Source organism: Cottoperca gobio, chromosome 14, assembly GCF_900634415.1.
Source record: "Cottoperca gobio chromosome 14, fCotGob3.1, whole genome shotgun sequence".
NCBI lineage: Eukaryota > Metazoa > Chordata > Actinopteri > Perciformes > Bovichtidae > Cottoperca > Cottoperca gobio.
The window spans coordinates 1,956,962-1,983,155 of record NC_041368.1 but is presented as its reverse complement, the minus strand read 5'-3'; the positions used below and the strand labels follow the sequence as shown (position 1 = coordinate 1,983,155).

General features: G+C 41.8%; 1 protein-coding gene across 4 annotated transcripts in view; it reads left to right on the top strand.

The window, feature by feature from the left end:
- The window catches only part of robo3 (roundabout, axon guidance receptor, homolog 3 (Drosophila)), a 75,205-nt gene that overhangs the window by 22,443 nt on the left and 26,568 nt on the right, over positions 1–26,194 (top strand). For 2 of the 4 annotated variants that reach the window (XM_029447705.1, XM_029447704.1), the window contains exons 3-7: positions 16,352–16,509; positions 17,286–17,406; positions 18,423–18,561; positions 19,251–19,378; positions 20,756–20,767. In XM_029447705.1, coding sequence (XP_029303565.1) covers positions 16,352–16,509; positions 17,286–17,406; positions 18,423–18,561; positions 19,251–19,378; positions 20,756–20,767 — 558 coding nt within the window. The remainder of the gene's footprint in view (positions 1–16,351; positions 16,510–17,285; positions 17,407–18,422; positions 18,562–19,250; positions 19,379–20,755; positions 20,768–26,194) is intronic. The other 2 variants (XM_029447707.1, XM_029447706.1) reach the window with 1 other exon arrangement.

Sequence of the window (26,194 nt, the reverse complement as noted above, 5' to 3'; positions counted from 1 at the left end):
TGCTCTGACCTTCATTGTTAAGGTTTTTTTTCAAATACATTAGCTTTAATTTCATTAAAATATCTTTATTGTGGAAGGATGTGCTAATGTAATTAAGCTGATGAAAGCCTTCACCCTCAAGACTAAATGACTCTCTTCCTATTTACCTAGAATGTGTTTTTTTTTATCTTTAAACCTAATCTGAATGAGCTGCTTTTAGCTGTTAGCCTCCTTCAGATGAGCTGATATTATCTGTTCAGCTATTACGAAGCCGCTTATTTTGTCTGTTCGTCTTTTGACCTATTAAGGACCAGTTTTTTTTTAGTTTATCAGTCAAATGTTAGAAGAAACAGAGGCTATTGACCTGTGCTTTAGCCCAACATTGAAATTGAAATCTTCAGCACATACTGTAAGTATCTTTTTCTTGTAATTGTTCTACAATCACTTTAACTTGTTCAGTTCTAGTAGGAAGGTAAAGCTGGTTATGCATTTGTAAAAATGTTCTCTTTCTGTAACGATTCCTTCCTTTATATAGTACTTTAACAGCATCAGAATCAACATTGTCATTGTACCATGCCAGGATGATGAAAACAATACTACTTTTTGATTGGAATCAGTGAGTGGTGTATACGCACACATTCCACTGGATCCTGCATCTCCCTGTGCATCCTCAGGAGCATGACAATGTTTTCCACCAGCTGTCTAAAGCACTTTGTCCATTCAGACCCATTTGTCAAGACAGCTACTGTCAAGTCTTATTTTCCAATTACCTCCTACTCATCTGCTTTATACCAGCTGAGACATCTTGGACATCGAGAAATGTGCATCCTTGTGCTTCATCATATCCATACTTACCATGAATCTGTTTGTGTGGATTTATATTCAGCACAGTGAGCCAAGAGGGAGTGATAGAGTAACACCATCACCTCTCATACTGAGCTCTGCAGCAGTGCCATTCTCAGCTGCTTGATGATAACACACTCTCCTATCTGTGTTTGTATCTGAGTATTTGAGGTGTGTTCATGCTTCACTAATGGGATTGCAGGTCCCTGCCTTGTGGAAGACAGAGCCGGTGGCCATTCTGGTCTTAAAAGAAGGGGATCAGATGGCCGGAGTGAGGCCACGGGCCTCTGGCTTAACCCCCTCTGTATGATCCGTCCGTCTGCTGGTCATTGAGCCAGACCCACCAGCCAAACCCTTCTCCAGAGGATAGCCATGAATTAATTAGACCTTGCCAAAGGCGAGTGCGACCAGTGCATGTGTGTGTGCGTGCGTGCGCCATAAAGGGTCAGTAGGACAAAAGCAGAAGGATGAGGGGTTAGGGTGGGGGTGGGGGCGGAGGGGGCGTTGACAACAGGTGGTGTGAGGAAGAGCTTTAAATCCCCCCCCCCTTTAACGACAGTGTAGCCCAAGGCCTTGGGGGCTGTGGACAACAATAAAGTCCCCTCGCTGCAACTGATGTGTCCAATCGCTCCTATTATCTCTCTGAGCTGCTGATCACTGCACTGCCACACTCAACAGTTCCTCAGTGAATCTATATTTCTATAATCATACAAGTGTGTACATTCAGGGGGTGTACACATGAAAAGCAACATTTTAACACTAGCAAAGACATTAAGTATGGATGCACCATGACTTCAAATGTAACCGTAACAAACCCATTTTCATATTTTAAAGACGGTAAAACTTCTAAAATAATATAATATCTTCTATAAGTAAGTCTTAATGTATTTTAATGAATATTCATCAAGTATTTTTGTATGTGTTTTGCTTGTTTTCTCTTGATTAGGAATGTCATTAATTGAGACTCTTAGTCATGGTTTTACAGGATGCAAATGAGCCCCTTTGAGGCCAACAATAGCCCTCTGGCAAAACTACTCAAGGGGCTGTGTGGTGTTGCTTCAGGGTACAGATTAAGAGGCAAGGCAGTTGCACGTTTCCCACACAGAGGTAGGTTTAATGTGCTGAGAGAAAGAAATACAAACCAGGAAGTCTAATTGGAAGTTTTATCAGATGCAAAGACACTGCACAGCGGTTTATACTGCTTTTGAGCACATAACACATCCGTTAGTCTTTGGGTGAGGGTTTGGGTTAGTAGGGTCAAATTTAGAACTTGTTTTCATGGTGTTGGACGAACAATGTGTGGACTGTGAAAACAATATGAATGCAAAATGTTCTCTTATCTAAGAGAGGGTATTTTAAAAGAGTTCCATCAATTCATCACAAATAACACGGGAAGCAGGATACATCTGGGGAGTTTCAGGCGTCATTAATGACAGCACAATCCATACACGGTTCAAATCAGTCAAACCCATTCAGAGCATCATTACAGAGCAGAGGGAGAAGTATTTGGTTGCCAGTTACTAAGCAGGAAAAACTGAGTAGGAGTGAATGTTAAATCAGCAAATAGAGCTTTCTAAGAATCAAAATAAGATTTTCTTAATTTATTGTGGTCTTTAAACAGCACCTTGCAGTGAAAGTAAACTGAAAAGATAAACCAGGATGACACGAGGAACCATCAACAAGCAAGGGTGACACATGGATGACGGACAGACAGGGATACACACTCGGACACAAACGAGGGAACGAGACACAGCTGGGAGAGAAAGGCAAAGACACAGGAGGACCAAATCAACAATCAAAGTGGGAGGGAAAAACACAAGGACAGGAAGTAAAACAAGACATGATACACGGGGAGTGAACATTTCAAAATAAAACAGGACATATTTACAAGATCGTGACACTAGTTAGATTGTTATATAACAAATTTTAGGTTTTGCCATCTCACATACTGGACAGTTTAGTCTAGTGATTGGATGAGTCATTGTAAGTTGGAAATTATTGTTTGTTATCTGGCAATGTATTCTACTCACAGGACAACTCAAACCAGTAATTGGACATCTTCTCATTAATGCCGTCTTGATACATGGCTGCCCTGGTTTCTATCAAGGAAAATTTGATGCACTATTTTCAACTGTGATGCAGCATTTTGTAAGCACTCGGTGGAAAATTAATATTTGAGTGGCAGAAAATATCAGTCTATTCCAAATCACTGGTGGTAAATGTTAAATTAGCATTATGTAAATTGCCATGTTTCACCTTCTGCTTATGAATGAGGGGCTTAGTCTCTTCCCTTTTATGTATGTTTGCAACCAGAGCATCTTCTGGAGCAATGAGAGCATGTTTAATTTGCTTGATCCTTCAGCCTCGTTGGTTGTGCTTTTAGTATGTACATTCTTTGTTCAATTCTGTCACAGTTTTTCAAGTCTCACCGTTCCAATTCTCTGACTATTAACAGCAGAAGGACTGTTTCAAAGGCCGTCTCTTAATTAAAAGTATCCTTTGGAACTTGAATCGACAGAAGCATTCACTTTTTTGAGTTTGTTATGGACAAAGTAATACTTGTAAAAAAGGTATTTCAGGGGTTTTGGTATATTTGACCTGTCTGCAAATGGTTAATACGAGGGAAAACAGCTGTGGAAAATGCTTATTGATTTTCACTCCTGTGTATTTGTACAAGATTCATTTCTCCTTAAGACGAGCTTCTACCTCGGAGTTATAAAAGGTCAGCGAATGGGGGCTTAAGTCATTCAAGTGGAGCTAAATGGATTTCTGCTCAAAGATCCATCTGTTTTTGGAGTTTGTTGACAGGGTGGAAAATTGGAACTGTTGCTCTTCCCTCCCCCAGTCGCACCACCACCTCCTCTCTGTTCGGTGCATGGGTATGAATAGGCATGGCACACTACGAGCTTTGTAAAAAGTGTGTTGGGCACGAGGCAGGATACAAGGCCTGGCCATCTGCTCAGAGCCATGTGAACACATATGTGTACGTTTGACAGGGAGAACTGCGGCATAGTTTGGGCTTCGGCCATAAGCTGCATTAGCAGACAGGGACAGCTGACAGGGGTGGGGGTCATCTGATATGGACAGACTGGCTCTCCTCCCAACAGGAAGACGCTGATGTCAGGTAGACGATTCACCTGCTTCACCTCTCAGGCACCAGCAGGAAGTGGACAGTGTCAGAGTCAGCGACCTCACAATGCAACAGCACACATGCAGAACATGACATGGCTGAGTGTGTGTGTGTGTGTGTGTGTGTGTGTGTGTGTGTGTGTGTGTGTGTGTGTGTGTGTGTGTGTGTGTGCAAACAACAAGATACACTGCTGAGAACATTGACAGAACTTACAAGATGGTGAGACAGCATAGAACACTGCTCAGAGACTTACAAGCACCTGTCAGGGTTCTCCTGCTCTGTATTTAGCTTTTAGCCATCTATCTCCCAGCAAACACGTCTGGCTGTTTTCCCACCAATACAAGAACAAGCTGTTATCAACAGTAGCTGCACATTCCACATCATACAACACAATCCCACAATAAGTGAGCATTCAGTCAGAAATTAACCCTGGGTTATAAATAATGCAAGGAGCTCTGCTATTGTAGCTGTGTTGCTGCAAGTATGTACCTGCAGCAACACAGCAATATATTTAATCATCTCACCTGTGTGAGATGATTAAATATATTCCAGGAATTCAAATGTGAATTCTACATCCAGGAATCTAAAGGCTTAACGGAGGCTAAAACACAGCATGGGGATTTAGAATACTATGCAGACTTAAAGAATGTGCAACGTCACAGTTCTCCTCCCTCTCAATCATTACGAGGTACCACTTTGTTACAATACATTCTACCAGTTATTCTTGGTTTGACAACCCTGTATTTGTTATGCCAGTGCAGTGGTCTCATTGAAGTGAATGAGGATGCTGATGCTTTATGACGCAGTGCTAGTCAGTCAGAACACGGCCACAGCGCACAATGTGCTCATCTCCACCATCTCACTGCATTGTTCTATAATTAATGGCTTGTGTGTGAGTGTTGGTGGGGGGGGGGACCATTTCCTCTTGGCACCTCTGTCCGCCCCGTTCTCCTTGAGGTTGAGTTAAAGAGTGTCTCTGGTTTTCCAGATGGGTGAACTACAGTAGCCTTGATTGGGCTGGAGGGTCAGCTGAGGGAGGTTCAGGGCAGGGGGGTTGGGGAGTGAAGGGGGGGGGGGGGGCTTGCCTAACAATGAGTTTCTCAGCAATTCTTTGTGACCCTCTTACCCCGCTGCTATTGGTAGCACGACGTTGGCCATTACTAGATTAAAGTAATCCTCTTTTCAGGGCTAGACAATTGCTTTATTAGCTGACCACACACAGGAGCCTGGCCACCTCTGTAATGGTATTGTTGTGGGGGTCCTTGGGGTCTGGGGTGGGTGTTATTGGTGAAGGGTGGGCTGAGAGGGAGCGGAGGTTTGTTGCTGTTGTTTCGGCTCTCCTTAGCAATGCCATGCATACATTACTTCTGCATTATTCCTCCTTGTTTAACCCTTTACACCAGCTATATGTGTCTGAGTTCTGTGTTTGCAGACGGGAGGTTCTTTCTTTTTATGGTGCACACACTTGCACATGAACACATGGCATCCTCTGCACCTCAAATTCCAAATCACACATTGAACATATTGCCTGATTTACAATCAGATTAAGTGCGGGTCTGGATGTGCATGTTTGCAAACCCCCCTCCTCTTCCTCCCTTCTTAGTATGCAGTCCAGATTTTTTTCTCTGAATCTCTCCACTGGCTTGTTTTTGTTTAAAAAAAAAATCCCATCAAAATGCTGTTTCATCTCCTCTCCTCCTCATTTTCAACTAAAGCAAAAATTGTCCTTTAAAATCCACTCAAAATGTGTGTTTTTGCTGATAGATTGTTCTTTGTCAAAAGGCATACAGCATAACAAAGATAACGACTGTTTTTACGAGCCTGTCAATCAGGCGTGAACTGCTTTACCTGATAATTTATTCAGCTTCACAAGGATTGGGGAGCTACTCAAGCTGAATTAAGTATTGTCAAACAGTTTGAATATTTCATGAAGCTAGGGTAATTTGAAGAGACTGGCATGTTTCTATCTGTGTCATTTACATCACAGTGTCCATGAGAGAGCCATACATTTGCTTTTGTAATAAAGAGTTGGAGGGCTTCGGGATGCATCTCCGTAAAGCAGGGGTGCCCAAAAGGTCGATCGTGATCGACCGTTCGATCACGAGTGTAGTGCGAGTAGATCGCGCACTGTTAAAAAAAAATATATATATATATATATATATATATATATTTCCCCAACGGAACCCCGCGCCCCCTGAAAAAATGTTTTCTTGCCTTGCGCGTTCACATTCCCGCCGCTCGCTCCCACAGACACACACGAGCGCACACACATAGACATAGCGGAGGAAAGGAGAGGAGTGAACTACGCACCCCCCCCCCCCCCCCCCGTCGCAGCATTTCTAATACAGGTAGATCACTAGGACCTGGTCATTTTTAAAGTAGCTTGCAAGCCAAAAAGGTGTGGGCCCCCCTGCCGTAAAGGATCAATTAATGAGGAGGCCAAGTTCATAACCGCATCAGGGAATTCATTTCAACCAAAATAATCTTCAGCCTCTTTCTTTTATTATCAAACGTATAATCATTTGGACTGAAAGTCTTCACCTGGAAAAGATAAGCCAATAAATACACAGCTTCAGTAAGGTGTTAGATTAGACCTGGACTGAACATGGAACTACCATTCACCTTGACTGTACTCCATCTAACATATCTCAGAGGTTATGAACCATCACTGTTTGTCATCAGTTCCCATTAGGAGACTAAAGAGTGGAGAAATAAATCTTAAACACAGCTTTTTGATAATGTGATGTTATTGATCCATGGCAGGAAATAGTTTTTTCTTTCTCTGCTCTGGAGGAGGTCAAAAGTCAGGGTCAGCTACACGACAGCACCATGGAGTAGGAAACAAATCATTGTCTTGCCCAAGGACGCCTCAGCAGGGTGGATGCTTGAGGCTCTCTGGTTGAGGGATGTCTGCCTTACCACCAGTCTGCCCTATGGATTACTTACTGGAAGGAAAACTCAAGAACCATGGAGCCACAATGTTACTTTATATTCCCAGAGAATTATAGAGTCCATACTCTGCTGAGTTTGGTCTGCAAGTTGTCAGAGGTCGGGGGAGTCATGTGTATCCCATCAGGACTTGCAGAGATGAAACACAAAGATGAAAAATTGGCAGAAAAGCACTTAGACACTCACATACATACACATAGGGCCTCATGGCATGCCAGGAGAGGTTTGCGGTGGATTAACCTCAAGGTTTCTGGGTGGGTGAGCACAGCCGGAGCAACAGCACCAGCTCAGAACATAGGTGAACACTCCCCATGCCAGGAGAATGGGAGGATTTGCGAATGAGGAGATGTTTTGTGTGGGTGTGTGTGTGTGTGTGTGTGTGTGTGTGTGTGTGTGTGTGTGTGTGTGTGTGTGTTTATGTGTGTGAATGTATACACAGTTAACAGTATAGTGGTTTTATCTCTGTCTGGCCATTTTCTGTAGAAGCAGGTTAATGGGAAGGGTTAGGTAGGGGCTTCAATGGGAAAAGATTTTGCCTGCAAGTCGTATTTTAATGCAGCCTCCCTCTTGACTTGAAATATGGCTATTTCAATCAAATGGGCTTGGCATGCCTCAGGCTTGTCAGTGTGTGCATGTGTGTGTCAGTGTGCATGCATGTGTGATGGGGGAAGGAAGGGAGAGGGATGAAGATCCAGCAGGATGGAAGGTTAAAGCTTCTGAAAACTCTCTAGACACATACATACATACACACAATACAGTGTGAGGCTCATTGCTTGAAAAGTCATGCACTACTAATTGATCATTAATAATTTAAAAAGTAATATTTTTTATATTATATCTCAAACTGTGTTTTGACAGAACTACTTGGATGAGCCAGATGAACCTACACAAATTACTTAATAGAATGACTAATGCTGTAAAGGACAAATAAAGAAATGTTAACAGCAAGTTTTTTGTACAGCCAAAGTAATAAAATATTTCCATCCTGAGAAAATCTATGTGCAGCCCACAGGAATTCTGTTTTTATTGGATGGTTCTCTAGGGCATGATATACACCTGGAGCCAAACATTCAGCCAATGCCGGGAGTGATGTGAGTAATGTGCCCTCTAGGTATCTGGATTTAAGCTTGATACAAGGGTTAACAGGAGTCCAGCCGTATACTGTATATATATTGAGAAGGGTTGGGTGTTTGATTTCACACATTGAAGGCATCCCTGCAAAACTGATTGGATGTACTGTACGTGCTCTAGCCATATCACAGTTTATATATAGTTTGATATATAAACTGTGTTGAACTGAATATGGCTCTCGCAGCTACATGCTCTGTAGCTATGCTGTATTCTCTTAATGCAAAACTATAAATTCAGTGTGGCGGTGGGGGCGGTTGAAGGACATGTAGCGTGTCAAGTTTGATGTTGAACATTCAAAGACATTGTCTTTGAACGTTATCTGGGACTTTGTTGAATCCTCCAGTATTAGCACTCAGTACATGAAGTATACGGCAAAGTGCTGATTGTACTGATTGTTTTTAGTGAACGATTACATTTTACATTTTACATGAAAACGACACGATAGGTCCAGATGTTAACATCCATCACCAAGAAAAAAAATCCATGAGTCCTTTTTTCCTTTATGTGGTTGAAGGCTTTTGTGGTTGTACCATTTACCTTGTGAGACTCCAGGCTAGCGTCCAATCATTTTTATGGGACTTACATAATATTTACCACGTGTACTGTGTTGCATGCACTCCCATGTAAAGCGTGAGCCAGCTTAAACATATAATCTAATTGTCACATGATTGCAGCTCCATGCTAACAGGGTTAGCAAGTTGGCCTGATGGTCCTCAACCTCTGTTCTTCAGCATGTTATCGGCCATGTGCTTCATTATAACACACACACAGACACACACACACACACACACAGACACACACACACACACACACGCACAGACACACACACGCACACACACACAGACACACACACACACACACACACACACACACACACACACACACACACACACACACAGACACACACACACACACACACACACACACACAGTCTTGTTTCCCCCTCATGAGGCCTGCATTCCCCCCCTCAATTGTGGGGTCTACACACACACACACACACACACACACACACACACACACACATACACATACAACAACCCAACCCCATGAGCGCCCCTCTAGTGCATGTGTGGCTGATGATGAAGGCCTCCTGTGCTGTCCCACTGCTGCATATGGGGCCTTCGGTCATATTGGCTGCAGACTACACCACTGTTAAGTATCAGCCCCCCCAACTCACCTACCGCTCCTCATCCACCCTCACCCCAACCCCCTTCCAACATGTCTGGGTGTGACAAGACAGTGTGAGCCATGAAATGTTGCACCTTGACTGATAACCTCTTCTATTTGTTTCTCAGCAGCACTGGGGGCTGGGTGGGTGATGGTGGTTTCTCATATTTCATCACCTAATTCAATTTTAGGCTGTATTTACATAACGTAGCTATTGCGATAACACAAAGCATCATATATCAGTATCAGTATCAGAACATGACATGAATATTACATTGTATCAAATTTTCTTGTTTATGCCTGATGATTATGTTGTACGAAGAGGTTTATCTATGCTAATAACAAACTTATAATCTGCTTATAATACATCACTGTGATTGTGGTTTTCATTTGGGTGTTATCTGAGCGTGTGTCTAATAATTGGTTTTCCTGAGGTTTACCAGGGCTTTCATGTTATGTACAATTATACAGCAGAGACTTTCTGTCAACTTCTGGTCAGGATCCATTTAGCAAACACTATTTTATTTATTTATTTATTTTTACGTCTGATCTCCTCACTAATAACACAACAAAGAACATCTTCTAAACATTCACCTCAACCTGTAGGGTCTCATTCTTTGCATCTATGCATGATAATCATTTGTTTTCATGCTCTTGTCATTGTGACCAGCTGCTTTTCAACCATTAGTCCAGGGTTGGTAGCAGCATGGGTTGGGAGGGCTCTGGGTGAGGGTGCTGGGGACCGGGTGGGTGGGGTCGTGCAGCTTTTGTGGCTGCTAAATGGACTCCGCTGACAGGACTAAGCAGCAGTGACGGTGGCCTAAATGGCTACGCCAGCAGATACGCTGTGGGACAAAAGAAAATGGAGGGACTACATTTTATGGACGAAAATGCATCAGACATTGATGAACAGGTTATGTGTGTGTGATTGTGTGCTTGAAGTGTAGAAGGCTTGGGCCGAGAAGGTGACCCTTCTGGACTCATGGAAGGAGTAATTGAAATGCCCTGTCGCTGAGATTCCCATTAATTTAGCTTTAGTGCCGGCTCAATGTTGCTGTTGGCTACATGATCATTTCCACAGAGCTAAACCATGTTATATCATTTACTCAAGGCCATAAAATACTCTCAGGCCAAAAAGCCAAATGACCGCTTGATAGTTTTTTGTTGATAAATAAATGGTAAGGGCTTCTTGACGGTCTGTGTGTGTGTGTATGTGTGTGTGTGTGTGTGTGTGTGTGTGTGTGTGTGTGTGTGTGTGTGTGCGTGCGTGTGCCGTTACTTGTGTGTGTGTGTGTGTGTGTGTGTGTGTGTGTGTGTGTGTGTGTGTGTGTGTGTGTGTGTGTGTGTGTGTGCGTGTTGGTACACTGCAGGGGAGTTACAATCTCCAGTCAGCCAGTATATTGAACTGAGCTGATAATATGGGATGCAGACAGTGTTTCGCTGTATTTGCTGCTCCAGCTGCCGTGCAGCATATCTGCGCGTGTCTGTGTTTGTATTGGGTGAGGTGGGGAGGCGGTGGGTGCTTAAATGCAGCACGGACATCTGTCTCCAACTGTGAGACCCCCGCCTCCCCTCCATCCTTTCCAGACCCTCCCATCCCCATCCCCACAACACACACTCCCACACACACACACACACACACACACACACACACACACACACACACACACACACACACACACACACACTCTCACTCACACACAATATCCTGTGCGGGTCGTTTCATCATGGTATAATGGTTGATAGGGATCGGAGGGGGTCCACTCTGGATAATGAGAGTGGCTGATAGAAGGTGTCTTCTGATGGGGGCCCCTGTTGGGACCAAGGGCCCAGACATATATTGCCTTGGGGACCAGGCTACACTTTTGGAGAGAACAAGGAAGACGTTTATTTGTGCGTCTATTCCTGTGAAAGGGAAAAGAATGATCTATGTACTTTGGGCGAAAGCATTGGTGTGTTTTTTGCGCGTGTTCACACCAAAGCAGATTGCTTCATGACAAGATTTAAGCTGACGGATGGACGGATGACCATCTCAATCCCCCACAACAGAGCTTGAACCCGAATACGCTTTCCTTGATTCCCCTCCCTCCATCACTCACTTTGCTCTGCCTGCCAAGGGACTATCTGTCATTCTCTCTGCCATCTGAATATTTATTCTTGAGGGGGTGCTGTCACACACACGCACACACACACACACACACACACACACACACACACACACACACACACACACACACACACACACACACACACACACACACACACACACAATGCGATAAAGCCATTTAATTAAAAGTGAGCCTGAGCTCGCCCCAAAGGTGTTTTTTTATGTCCAATTAAATGCTCAAATGATGCCCTGATATACAGCAGGGTCGTGATACTGTGCACATGTGGTAAATCACAGGAGTCTAGTGGTCACAGATAAATATTACTTCCATATAATAACACATTTTGTTTGGCATAAAATAGATGATCTACTCTGGTGGTTTTACATTTTTGTAATGATTCATTGTAATTTGTAATCCATTGATCTCCGTCACTGATAAAGGCTGTACGTGTCTTTTGTTTTTATGTGTTTGTCGCTGTGTAAAGATACACAGACAGTGAAACTGAAGCCTCACGTGTGTCATTGTGATTATTATTATAGTTGAGACTTATGTGCTTGTGCTTAGGAGCGGGTGATGAAATCTTCTTGTGACTTTATATGGTAACATCGAACTCTATGTGTTGTGGAATAGTTTGTTTTCAAGAAATTTAATTGGGAAACAATTAGGACTGACACTAACAATCTTTTCTTGATTAATTTGTTGTCTATAAAATATCAGAAAATAATGAAATTGTCTGTTAAAATGTCCCACAGCCCAAGCTATTTCTATAGTACGTTTTATTCTATTCAACAGTTTAATATCATAAACGACAAAGAAAAGCTGGAAACATGAATAAATGTACTATCAAATGGTTACTTTTAATCAACTAATTGATTTATTAGTCCACTGTTGTAGTTTTCAAAACAACTAAGCAATAACAGGTTCAAATGATATCGCTTTAGGTTAAAACAACAGTTACCTGACAAATCAAGCTACTTGTTACATAACTACCTGTAAATCCCGCAACATTCCCCACAACCAGCCACAGTTGAGCCCAATATAACAAGATCTTTACATATTTAATATATTAAAGGTATTTACTTTAAATGGTATAACAACATCTATAATGAGATGTATTGTATTGTTATGGTACATATTTTCCGGGTGAAATGTATATTATTGGACTACATTTTCAGCTTTTCACTTCTAATCAGACATCTTTGTTTCAGATATATGCACTTGTGGTCCTTATCTCTTACCCTGTGTGTTACTGTGACTGTGCTGTGATTGAAGCACACCGTTCAGGCCCAGTGGTGGGGATTACTCTGGCTTTGTTGAAGGGTTTTAAAGAAAGGGTCAAAGTGCATTCACTTAATATGGGCCCCAAAGGGCCTCCTGCGTAATTGCCAGTGCCTAATAAACTTCTAGACATCCTTTTCTCACTCAGATCTGGAGAGTGTGGAGGGCAGAATGGGAGAGATCAGGGGCCCCTGGAGCCATGATCTCAGAATGGTGTGTGACAGGTCATCGCGGCGGTCCTTTAACCCTGCTGCATGGTAATGCAGACCTGGGGTGCAATGCACTGCCCTATTTCCCTCCTCGCTTTGCATGATAGGACAGGTTACCGAACAATTTAGTCAGGATTTTGTAATCTGCTGTGAATAGTGATTGGGAGAAATGTCACCAGCAGATACAGATAAGGTCAGGGGTGTGGTTTGGCATATCATTCCAGGATTTGAAGGGCCAATGGGATTTGGAGTGCCTCAAATGCTCTGTGGCTAAGTAATTGGCCATCAAGATATGGGTCTGACTAAAGCCATAAGTGGCAATTTGACCCCTCTAAGAGTCACAGATGTAAAGAAACCCAACAACATAGTGGTTCAGATGCCCACAATAAATTGCCTAAACCTGTATTTTATCAGGGCAAAGGCAAGCAGAGGCTCTGTTAGCTCATGAAGAAATGAAAAATATACTTCCTTAAACACTGACATGACCTTGATTACAAACAAAACAGGCTGATGTATCTCCTCACATACACACCCACGTTCACAAGAAGAGAAGATGGCCTTCACGGCGTACAGCATGACATTGAGACACAATGCATTTTCTACGCAAACGTAGGTTTTTTAGATAGAGAAATGTCACAAGTTTGAGTATAAGCGAGGTAAGCGAGTATAAGCGAGTAACGATAATGGTAATGCCCTGTGCTGTCATTAGGGAAGGTGTGTCATTAATCAGATGAGGCAGTGACTCTCTCCTGCTGGCTTGGGACATTACAGCGTCATCAGTGTTGTTTCTCACAAATGTGCACACAAGCATGCACACCCTCACGTGTATACCCACCCATGCATTAAGACATACATGCGTTAATAAAATATACAAGCACACATGTGATGTACACATTCCACGATCCATCCGTATTGATAGATGCTGAAGACAAAATGCCTGGAGGAGACATTTAATGACAACAACACATGCAAGTTGCTGCTTTACATGAACATACAATCATGTGACTGGGCAGAGGTACATATTGTTTCTAGTCACTGGTATCAATGGAATATGTGAATATGAGCTTTGAAAACTATTCTGTTTTCTATTCATTCAAAAGGACGACCCTTTGAATCAAATACATGACGAATAAATCCAGTTGTACAGGGAGCTACAGGAGTAGTGGTCTTTTCCCTCAGGGTTGAAAGGAGATTGAAAGAGTTATAGAACATTCACCTCAAGAAGAAGCAATGTTACTTGACTTACAGTACATATTGCTCATGTAGAAATGAACTTTCTTCCGTTGCTCCATACCTAAGCAGAAGTACAGACTATTTTGATTAATACTTACGCACAACGAACCGATCAATTGGCTAAACTTCAAGCATGCCTTAAGGACATAAAAACTTGGATGTCCAGCAACTTTTTGATGTTAAACACAGACAAAACTGAAGTTATTATACTTGGCCCTAAACGCCTCCGAAACGCATTTTCTAATGACATAGAAGCTCTGGATGGCATTAACTTGGCCTCCAGCATCACTGTAAGGAATCTTGGCGTTATCTTTGATCAGGATCTGTCGTTTAACTCCCACATAAAACAAATCTCAAGGACTGCCTTCTTTCATCTACGTAACATTGCAAAAATAAGACACATCCTGTCTCAAAATGATGCAGAAAAACTAGTCCATGCATTTGTTACTTCAAGGCTGGATTACTGCAACTCATTGTTATCAGGTTGTCCCAAAAAGTCGCTTAAGACTCTTCAGTTGATCCAAAATACAGCGGCACGTGTATTGACAAGAACTAGGAAACACGATCATATTACTCCTGTATTAGCTGCACTGCACTGGCTCCCGGTAAAATACAGAATAGAATTCAAAATCCTTCTCCTGACTTACAAAGCAATTAATGGTCAGGCTCCAGCATATCTTAAAGATCTCATAGTACCTTATAAACCAACTAGAGCATTGCACTCCCAGACTGCAGGGTTACTTGTAGTTCCTAGAGTCTCTAAGAGTACAATGGGAGCCAGAGCCTTCAGCTATCAAGCTCCTCTCCAGTGGAACCAGCTTCCAGTTTGTGTTCGGGAGGCAGACACACTCTCCACATTTAAGAGTAGGCTAAAGACTTTCCTTTTTGATAAAGCTTATAGTTAGGGCTGGCTCCGGTTTACCTTGGATCAAGAATCAAGAAGTCATTTACATATTTAGCTAATTTCAACCCCTGGTCTTGAATGTGTAAATGTTGCTGCTGTTAGCACATTTCACTTTAACCGGAAAGGTGAGGAAGAATGATGAGTAAGAATTGTATGGCGATAAAGTACTTACTCTGTTTGTTCTTATTGAGTTGTCTACTAAGGGCATTTTAAAGAAGCTTGTCTTTTACAGAAAGGTGATCTACTGACACCACTCTCTAACATGAAGTAACTGATTCCTCTCTATGTCTCATCTTCACGTCTCTGCCGCCCTGCAGATCTTAGACACTCAGGAGAAATCTGAGTCAGGTCTCAGGACATGAGTGGAATGTCATCACATTGACATAACTTATTAAGATCCACACTGAGATATATCAATATAATGTAAGAGAGCGTGCATATCAGCCATGATCTCATATTGCATCAATTAATCATTCACCAACTCCTTGATGTCCAAATCTCACATTTTCCTATAGCATCAAAGAGAACTTTGTGGAATATTTAAGCGTAGAAATGTGAAACCCCCCCCCCCCCCCCCCCCCCCCCCAAGTGCTATTTTGAAATGGTTGCCTCTCAACTTTGGACATTTCTTAAGAAAGGACTAAAAAAGATTGGGATGTGAAAAGGTACTTTGGGGGGGAGCTGCTTTTCAGATCAGTTCTGGCATCTTTGTGGGGCCAGATAGGAATGCCATAGAAACCATGATTTGGTTTGATTCAGCCCCTTTGTAAGTGGAGTGGCTTAGGCCAGATTTAAGCCTGTGGCCTGCATGGCTTTGGCCTCTTCCTTGTAGACGGGTGATGTCAGTACATCCACACCTGTAATGTGAGAGGTCACAGAGCTTTAGTGACTAAAATGAGAAAGAAAAAGTCCAACGCCTTCAGGCAAGAGGCACACAATGTGGACTACAGGCTCAAAGACAAAGCTTTAATGTTTAATGAATGAATGAAAGTGTGTGTCCGTGTGTGTGTGTGTGTGTGTGTGTGTGTGTGTGTGTGCGTGTGTGTGTGTGTGTGTGTGTGTGTGTGTGTGTCAGATTGAATAATTTATCTACTTTATGTATGTCAGAGAGAGCCTTCTTTATTGATATACTGTGATGCTGCATATGCACAGAGTCAATAAAGACTATAGGGAGACCATGTTAAATTTCCAGTCATACAGTGTCAATAGCAATGTCCTGTCATGCTCTGTGTTCCTCAGCTCAGTGAAACAGAGAGAGATGATCCTAATTTGAGATTTGCTCTTGCTTGGCATTCATCTTGTTTCTTTTTGAAGGCCACATGTCATGTATGCAAAGTCAGATTAAAGATAGCATCATCACCGAAGAAGTTTATACATACTTTAACAATGTATCGTCTCTTCTTCTCTGTTTGTTCCCCAGTTCTGAGAGATGACTTCCGTCAAACACCCAGTGATGTGGTGGTAGCAGCAGGTGAGCCGGCTGTCATGGAGTGTATCCCCCCCAGAGGTCATCCTGAGCCCACCATCTCTTGGAAGAGAAACAACATCCGGGTCAATGACCGAGATGAGAGGATCACTGTAAGTCTTTTATTAGAAATATGTATTTATATGTATGTATATATATATTTTAATTAGGTGGACCTTGCATGTATCATGATATTTGTGATTTAAACTTTTCACTCCTTATTTTAGGAAAAAGAAATTCAGACTTTCAGGCTTTTTGAACATTTTGTTGTAAAGATAAAGCTGTTTGCAACCTTTGAGGAGTTTGCATTGTGGCGTTAGGGTCACACAAGCTAAATTGCTTCAAATTCAAAGTGATCTTCCAATGGGTTTTTGCCTTAACCCTTGGTTTTAATTGTTTTGATGAGAAGCCCCTGATTAAGAATCAATACAGTTCCATCATTGTTGATAATTGCATTTATAAATAACTGTCCACGCAGACTTCAGAATACATTACATGTGTAATCCTGCTATGAGGGAGCATGCATGTGTGTAAGCACTACATACCAGGATTATTATAAACTAAACAGTGGAGGATGTCCCTTTGTTAATTGTCCGGAGCTAGATCCATTTTTAAACAGTGTAAGAACCAGGAGATGAGCCAGCTGTCATGACGGGGTGGTCTCTCTCTACTAACATGCTTCAATATTTCCAACATCTTTCCATTTGTCTTGTTTCCTTCCCCCTCCTGCACCACCACCTCTCCTTCCCCCTCCTGCACCACCACCTCTCCCCCCCCTCATCTTGGTCTTCTTCCCCATTCTCCTCCTTCTTCTCTTCTTACCTTTTCATTCATTTCCTCTCCTTTCTTCTCCCTCCCCTCTTCTGCTCATTATGCTCCTCATTTTCAGATGCGAGGAGGAAAACTGATGATTTCCAACACCAGGAAAAGTGATGCTGGCATGTATGTGTGTGTTGGAACCAACATGGTTGGAGAGAAAGACAGTGATCCTGCTGAGCTGGTGGTGTTTGGTGAGTCATTTTTTTCTGCATCTCATTAATTAAGGTCAACTTGTAAACACTCCACGTGAAATGAAACATATGGAAATTAGGCTAATCTTATTTGTTATTACATTACACATTCTTACGAAAGCATGGGTACACAAACACATATTTTAGATGCAAAGATCTGTTTCTTCAAATATTAATGGTTAAGGTTCTACAGTAAACCAAATATATTAAAATGACAGTGTAAATAGTCTAAATTGGAGTTATTGAATGTATGTAAAAAGTGTTGGACTTCAACAAATGTCCATTACTTTAATTCAGTAAAGAGCATTTAATAATTATTTAGAGTAAGTTACTCTAATGACAAATGTGTAATAGTTCTTATAGTAAGCTTCACTTGTATCTTCTATGTTCTGTCTTATTTTGGATTTGTTTTCTCTTGGGCTTTACATTCTTCCCTCAGCTGATGTTGGAGCAGAAGATGAATGTTTCCCTCCCAGCTGCCCTTAGCTTTGCTCTCTTGACCTCTCTGCTTCTTTCATTCTCTGCTTTTCTCTCAGCAGAGCAGCAGCATAAGCGTTCTCAAAGTGTGTATTGATCCCAGGAAACAGATAGAAGTTTGATATTTTCTTTTCACTCCCAGCAATCCCCCTCCTCTGCACCACCACCCACATTGTGGATCAACTGTGAACCTTAATCCAGTGTCTAAAACCTTATTTATCAATGTGTGGTTCCTGAAAATGATACTGTCCCTTATATTTAATATCACTGCCATCTGTGAAATTTGCAAGACAATAGCCTGTGCACATCTGCACTCATTTCTTCACCATTTTTAAAACTGATTATGAGGATGATAAGAGCTTACCATGCACATGTGTCTCTCTGGTGGGTTGATTATTCTACCTGCATAACTCAATTGTTGTCATGGTGATCGTATAGTAATATCTTCCCTCTTGTTTGATAATGTTACCATGGTTAGTTGTGGTGATCTGGAAGAATTTCCAATCACTTCTCCATCCTCTGTCTCCGTCTAATTACAGAGAGGCCAGTGTTCACCAAGCAGCCGGTGAACCAGGTGGTGTTGGCAGACGATATGGTGGACTTCTTCTGCGAAGTGCACGGAGACCCGACTCCGACTGTCCGCTGGCGGAGAGAGGAGGGAGAGTTGCCCCGCGGCAGGTACGGCAGAAAAGACACTCGTGCTGTCGGTTAGAAATGCTTGATGCGTCAGTTCCACCCTCGTATCATTATTCCAATCATTCATGCTGGTTGCCTGGGTGTTACTTAGCAACTTAGCAGTAACAAGTGTATTGTAGTGATCATTTCACTGATAATAATAACAACTGTCTGCATGTATGTTCTGTGCTGAGCTAGATGAGAAACCATTTAATAATGATCTTCTGTGAGTGGATGTTTCCCCACTGTTTTCAGTTTAGCGAACACAATTACAAAGTAAAGAGAAGATGGTATTTCCTTTTTTGGAGGTGTAATGGAGAACACATTTAAACAAATCCCAGCTCCTATGGAGCCGCAATAATTGTCTTTATAAGTTGCAACAAGTAAGTCAAGTGCTGTTCACAATACATGTCATTCCAACGATACAAAGATATTCCAGGAATAGAAATGTATGCCTCTTAGGACAGTGATTAATGTGAATAATGATAGTAATGTACGGGAGAACAGTCATGACACTATTGACTGTGAGAGCCTTTGGGCCTTGAGCTGTACAGGACAGTAATGTGAGATTTAACAAACAATTATTTTGCCAACTGCATTACATCCACTTTTCTCAAAGGTTTAAATAACTTTGCATTTTATTTTTAAAATAATGATCAAGTGAAGTTTTCAGAAAAGTATTGTCTTTGCAGATTTGAGATCCGCAGCGACAACAGTCTTCGTTTGAGCCAGGTGCGAGGGGAGGACGAGGGCACTTACACCTGCGTGTCAGAGAACAGCGTGGGCAAGGCTGAGGCATCAGGCAGCCTGCAAGTGCACGGTAAGATGTAGGCATGCAGCCGCAATTCTTTTGTAAACGGTCATCCCTGAAATTTTCAGCTTGAATTGAGTTAGTTGGTCAAACAACTGGGATTCCAGCTGCAGGTACTGACAGTGCCAGCTGGCTGCAGTCAGGATGTAGTTGTTCAAATTTGAGAATGAATACAAGTGGATTTGCAGAATGTAAATCACAAACAAACTGTTCTTCTTAGCAACTCATGTAATGTATTATTATGTGTGAATAATGTGAAAAAAACATGTATCCAATACGTTGGTAAATAGAAAGGTGCAAATGTGCCAACTAAAATAACCTTTAACCTGCTTCATTTCAATACAGTTTTTTGTTAAATAAGTGAAACTTCACTGGGGGCATTTCTGCTTTGGCAAAAAATCAGATTTTACCACTGAATACATTTGTAAATTATTCTCACAGATGGACCATGTTGCTATGAGGCATCACAAAACACCTCCCAGCATGCTCTCAGTTAACTGTCTTACTTTTGATTTGTTACATTTTGTAGCTTGTGCAGGAGATTTGCCATTATGTTAGTTTTCTCTTTTAGAACATATTGAATGTTTTGATTTTTATACAATATTGCTCATCAGAAGACAGACAAATCAGTAAATAGACATTGTGGCTGGTTTATACTCGCCATATTATTCCCCTGGTAATGTGCTGTTAACTGAAACTATAAGAGAGAAAAAGGGAAAAATGGATTTTCAGTTCCTTTCGAGCCTCGACTGCTCATCCCTCTGGAGAGAGCCAAGATCAAAAAGCATTTAAATTTCATTAGAATAAAGTCAGTCCCTTGAAGAAAGGCATTCGGAAGAGAAATCTGTCACGTGAGGATAAAAGGGAATATTTTGAGTTTGATTCTGTATCAGTTCTGTACCCTCCAGTATGTACCTACACTTCTTATATGTCAACACATGTATGCTCACATACTATATCCACAAGCATGCATACACACACATACGTACACACATGCACACACTCACATTTTTTATAGAATGAAGAAGTCATTCCCAGCAGCAGCTGTTAGGCAAATGGGGATTGATTGCAGGTTGGTGCATGCAGCTGCAGTATTATAACCCACAGATCAATCAGAGCACGTCTGAGCTCCACCTGCACGTCCACTCCCTCCATCCTTCCTCCTGCTACTCGTCCACTCTGCCTTTCTTTCGGCACCGCTTCAGTTAAATGGCAGACAATTTCACTTCAGTCCATTCAAATTGAGTGATTATTAATTTTGAATAGACCTGAGTTGCTGTGGTGCTCCCAAGTTTCGCTCTGTCAGTTCATTATGAGCTCATTATCTCATACTCAATCATCTTTCTTTTCCTCTTTTCTATCTCTTTCTGCATCACTTCATCTCAGTCGGCCCATCCAGTGAGTATTCCATTTCATCCCATTGTATATTGTATGCACGTGTGTGTGTGTGTGTGTGTGTGTGTGTGTGTGTGTGTGTGTGTGTGTGTGTGTGTGTGTGTGTGAGTGTGTGTGTATGTGAGTGTGAGTGTGAGTGTGAGAGTGTGTGAGAGAGAGAGAGAGTCATACAGATACATTTAAATTGCCATGTTGGAAGCAGACCCCCACTGTCTCTGTAGTTTTGTTATGCCAATTAGGAATAGAGAATAGTCCATTAGTATTAAAGTACTTCTGCAAAACACTGGGAGTAGGCTTGTGATTTTCCACAACTGATCTTCAATTATGCTTGAGCTCATCATTCAAAAAAGGATTCCATTTAGACAAGTGATCTTTAATGTAATACACAAACACTTTTGAATGCATAACAATGGTAATAAAAAAGAAACGGCAAAACACCTGAAATATCCTACACACTATAAAATAAATGAAAATAGTATCATAGTGCTGCAGTTATATACTCATTATTCACACGAGTCCTTCTACAGCTAACTGAGTAGTTTGTAAGCTGACAGCCTCCTCATGTATCACCAGGCTGCGTGGGCATCGTATCATTTCCAACTGTGTTTGTGATTCCCTGACAAAAAGCTGTGAATGTAAAGGTAGCACAGGATGCTTCTTGTGTGTCGGGAAATAGAAAAATACCAAAGCCATGAAAAAAAGATATTACAGTGTAAGAACTTTTCATTGGCATTCCTGGAAGACACAAGTATTTGAGGAATGTCTGAGGAATCTGCTGTCATTTACTGTTTCACTGTCACAACAACAAACATGGAATAAAGAGTATAGGGAGTGGACTGTAAGGGATGGGTCAGGTAAAACAACAACAACGAGTGTGTGTTTGGAGAAAGGGTTGTCTTTGTGTATATCTGTGGGTTTTGACTCTTCACTGTACATTTCTATTTCTGAAAAGGGCCTTTAAAAGCTGACATCATTCTAACAATTCATCTTTCTCCGCCTAACCTTTTAAGAACTTGACACGCAGTGACTGGGCATCGACAGAGTGTCAGTGTCTAATGTCAGTCCATTAGACAAACTTTAGGGAGGTTTGGGCAAAAGGTGTGAATAATCCCACAATAGTCCACACTACATGAATGTTAATGTTAACACATGTTTGACTCGAGTATTGAGTCCTACATCTGTTAACACTAAACAAAGAGATTGTCTCATGAGCATACTTAATCTTCAGCTCTTGCTCATAAATAAATGGGATAGGTAGACGTGGAGCGCCAAATCATTTAAATTAAACTCCACAAAAATCACACAAATACAGTAAATGTCCTACAGCCAAAAGAAGAATGTGAACATTTTCCTTTTCACCTGACACACCCTTTTTTTCTAAAGCAAAACTCCCCCATCGGGCTGGATGCATGTTAGATGGTGTATAACATCATGTTGACATGGGTCAGGATAACAAACTGGCTTGTTCGATCTCTCTCACAACAAAACAGAAACAAACGCTTCATTTGTTTCTGTATTCCATTGGGATTGCTCACTAAATGAAGAGTCCAGAGCAGGACTCCATGTGTATTCTGACAACTTGAGTCGGTCCTGTGTGTAAATGTGCAGCTGCCTTGGGGAATAGAGAAGCAAGGATAGGGAAAGAAAACATAAGAAAAGGGTTGAGGCAAAAGAGCAACTGCAAGTTGTGCCACACAAGTTGTGACTGCTGTCCCTGTCCTGCTCCACAGACAGGCTCAATAATTTAATTGTGTAAATGTTTTAAGCTACTGGATGCCTGAATTTCCCTCGGGATAAATAAAGTATCTATCTATCTACAAGTTGATTCCCAATGCGCTACATATTGTATGTACAGACACCTTCAGGGGGCCGGAGGAACTTCCTTCTGTATTTTATGCAATTGAATTTCTGTCATTTACCCTCTTTCTCTCGCCGGTGGGTGCTTTATAAAAGCAAAGAACTACAGAGCTGCTTCTACACTTGGGTAAATAGAGGTGGAGGCAGAAGTTTGAGGCACAGAGGTCCCACTCTAAATAAATAAAAGCATACATGAATTAGGGTCCAGATAAAATACATTATACAAAAAAGGTGTGTATGTGTCTAAGAAAGAGGGCGTTAAATGAAAGGATGAAGCTTAAGACTTGTGTATCAGCAGCAGCAGCAGCAGCAGCAGCGTGAGAGCGTGTTTTCTCAAGCGTGTGTGTGTGAAACAGGCTGTCTGCATCAGCGTGGGACTGTGACAGCTGCCTGTCACATCAAGGCCCCTGAGGAACTCCTGCTGGGAGTGTGAGTGTGTGCATTTGTGTTCCCCCTCGTGTGATAGCTTCAGTATGTTGGTGCAAATCAAACGTCAAGAGTGTGTTTAGGGGAGCGGGGGAGATAAGATGCTTTGGTTGTAAGCACTTTGTCTGCCTTTGCTATGTGATTGAACAACACACCGTGTTCATACAAGAGCAGTCGAACAAATCGTACTCTGATCTGTCTTAGTGAGAGCACAGTATGTGGTGAGCAGCTGATCCGGTCCAAACATTGGTCTTCTTAGTTTATTAGTTTATGTCTATCTTGCATTGATCCTAAACTAAAGCTGAGATCAGCAAAACTATCACCAGGCAAGAATGTCGATATCGAAGGACTCTGCAGAACCCTCCATTATCTTCAGAGGTTTTTGATAACTGGTTTAGGTTATTTGGGGAAGATCATGCTTATGGTGGTGAAAGGAACAGTTCCCCCATAAACAATATAAATTGTATATAATATTCACCTTTTCTATCAAATGGTGATACTGTATGTATTATATACAATATATTGTTTTAGGGGGAACTGTTCCTTTCAAGGTTTGGCAACTATAACACAACCTCCACGACCTCCCTTTCTGCCTCACTACATAAACCTGCATGGGAAAGAAGTCTCCACGCTCCTTTAAACTCCTGTCTTAAGTGTTTCATTTTTCATTCAGATGTTCCCTAATTTACATCCCTGACACTGCCTCCCGCCGTTATCAGTTTATGTGCCATCATTTTTACAGACCCGGTTATATATACATATTTCATAAAATTAGAAGATGAAGATGCCATGGTGTCTGATAAGCAGTGACAGTCTTCTGTCTCTTTAAGGGCCTAAAAACTAGCAGCTCAGAATACAAAATTACTGTACAAGCGACATGCTGTACAAATAGCATCCATGACATGCAGCCTTTGTTTGCTGATTTCTGTCATGTATATTTCAGCTGCTCTGTTACAATCCGTCTCCCTGTTTCCATCCCATGTGAGGATGCTAATGTTTCTCTCTGCCCTAAATCTAAAGCTTGGTGTCGCACCGAGTGCACCCATTATTGCTAATTATTTATTATAGCCTCAGGCAATGTGCCGGCTTGCCTCCTTAAATCCAACATTGTTATTCTCCAGACAGGGCTATGTAGCGCACCAAAATTATTATTATTATTATTTTAATAGCCTGAAAATTCCATGCTGTCGCTGTATTTGGGTCAAAATGATGACATTGTGTGAGGCACGAGGGTCAATGTTCAGGTGTTGACAAGTTTTTGTCAAATGGCCTGCTTAGTATTGCACAGTGTCTTTTCTCCTGTGTGCTCATCACATCTGTGTGAGCACAAGCCTTGAGTTGCGTTACATAAGAAGTGCGTATTACACTGCATTTCTTTAATATTTCAGGCCTTGCATCAGACTTGACAGGAAGCCTGTCCTTGAGGTAGCTGGGAAGAGAAAGCAGGGGTTCAGTGCCATTGTCCCATTCTGTACTCTGTGGTTCAACATCCAAAACATGGGGGGCATGTTTGGGCTTTGACCTTTAGGGTTAATGGGGGTCTGCATCTTTGATCCCAGAACATGACCTTGGCCAAGGCCCCGTTATCTGGGATTTATCGTGAGGATGACACGTGGATGCCCCCCTGCTGTGTGAAGGGGCCCATGGTGGAAGCAGTCTTTAGCATAGCAAAGAGCAGGGTAATTCCCAAGACAGGGGGTCAAATGTGTATGCAGGTCATGAAATGAAGCATGTACCCTCATCTGAGGTGAGTGATTACAGGAAGCAGGCAAGTCTCAAACAGGGAGGTTTAATATTGAGCAGTCAAGGATTCTCAATCCAGACCCTGCACCAACATTTCATGTCATAGACAAACACTTGACACTTTACTAACCCCTTTACTTTAAGTGCTGGCCTTTTTTTAGATTTGAGACTCTAGTTTCTCTGTTTATCTTGTTAGTTGTACTTCCCGTGCTGCGTTTTCCTCCTTTTAGAATTTAAATGTAAGAGAAAGAGCGTCCTCTGAGGTAAGCAAGCCTTTCTTAAAGTATAGTTGCTTTTGGTTGATACATTGAAGCAAAGTTATGTTGTGTTTGATCCCAACACAACATAATACCTGTCATGGTCAGGTTTTTGTTTTCTAGGTATCTTTTTGTATTCATCAATAAAAGGCAAAATGTTCAATTAGAATAAGAAAATGTGTATGGAGACTCTGGCTTCCCTCTGTTTCTCTCCATGCTAATTGAGACAGAGAATGAAAGAGAAGCAGGAGATCAGGTGGGAAGATGAGAAATCAATTAGGACTGATGGAGGGCATCATTATACATTCACACCCCCCTCTGTGGATACCTGTCACTGTGTCACTGTGAGTGTATGCTACAGAATCAATAACAAGGTGTGTGTGTGTGTGTGTGTGTGTGTGTGTGTGTGTGTGTGTGTGTGTGTGTGTGTGTGTGTGTGTGTGTGTGTGTGTGTGTGTGTGTGTGGCATATTGAGTATCATGGCATATAGTTTAACCATTAAGCATCTACAGTAGGCTTCATCATTCAAAGCCTAACAAATTAAGGTCACAGAAACCAAACTCAGGAACTAAAAGTCCTCTGTGCACAATCCTGAACTCCAGAACATATTTTAATATCTATGCTATGTTCAAGCAAGGTTTGTGTTTGACAAATGAATGACGTTCAGCCTGCAAGCGTACCATAGTTCCTGAACTATTGGAAAGTTTTGCCTTTTTTTTGCCACCAGCTTGTGGCTTGTTTGACGTAATGCAAAAAGGAAATGAAGAAAACGATCAGTGCTGATCATTTGCCACCATTAGACTCATTTCTTTAAAAGCATTCTCAGCCTTGACCCGCTGTGCAAGTGATCAGTATTCATCACACTCCTCAATATTACTACGTACTATACTATACTTCATTCATTATTTATTTTGAGTTGCCCCCGCCCCACCGCCCCCCCTTGCCTTGACATGGTGTGTAACTACTTGCTATAACCTTGATTGAATATGTGGACACACTGAATATTTGAACGTATTTCTCCTCAGTGGACTTTGTTTATTATTAACTATGATAATTGAGAATGTGCGTGCGTGTGTGAGAGATAGGGAGAGCTTGAAAGTTGTCCGTTATAAGTCACTGGTGGTCTGTCACGGCTTAATGCACTCAA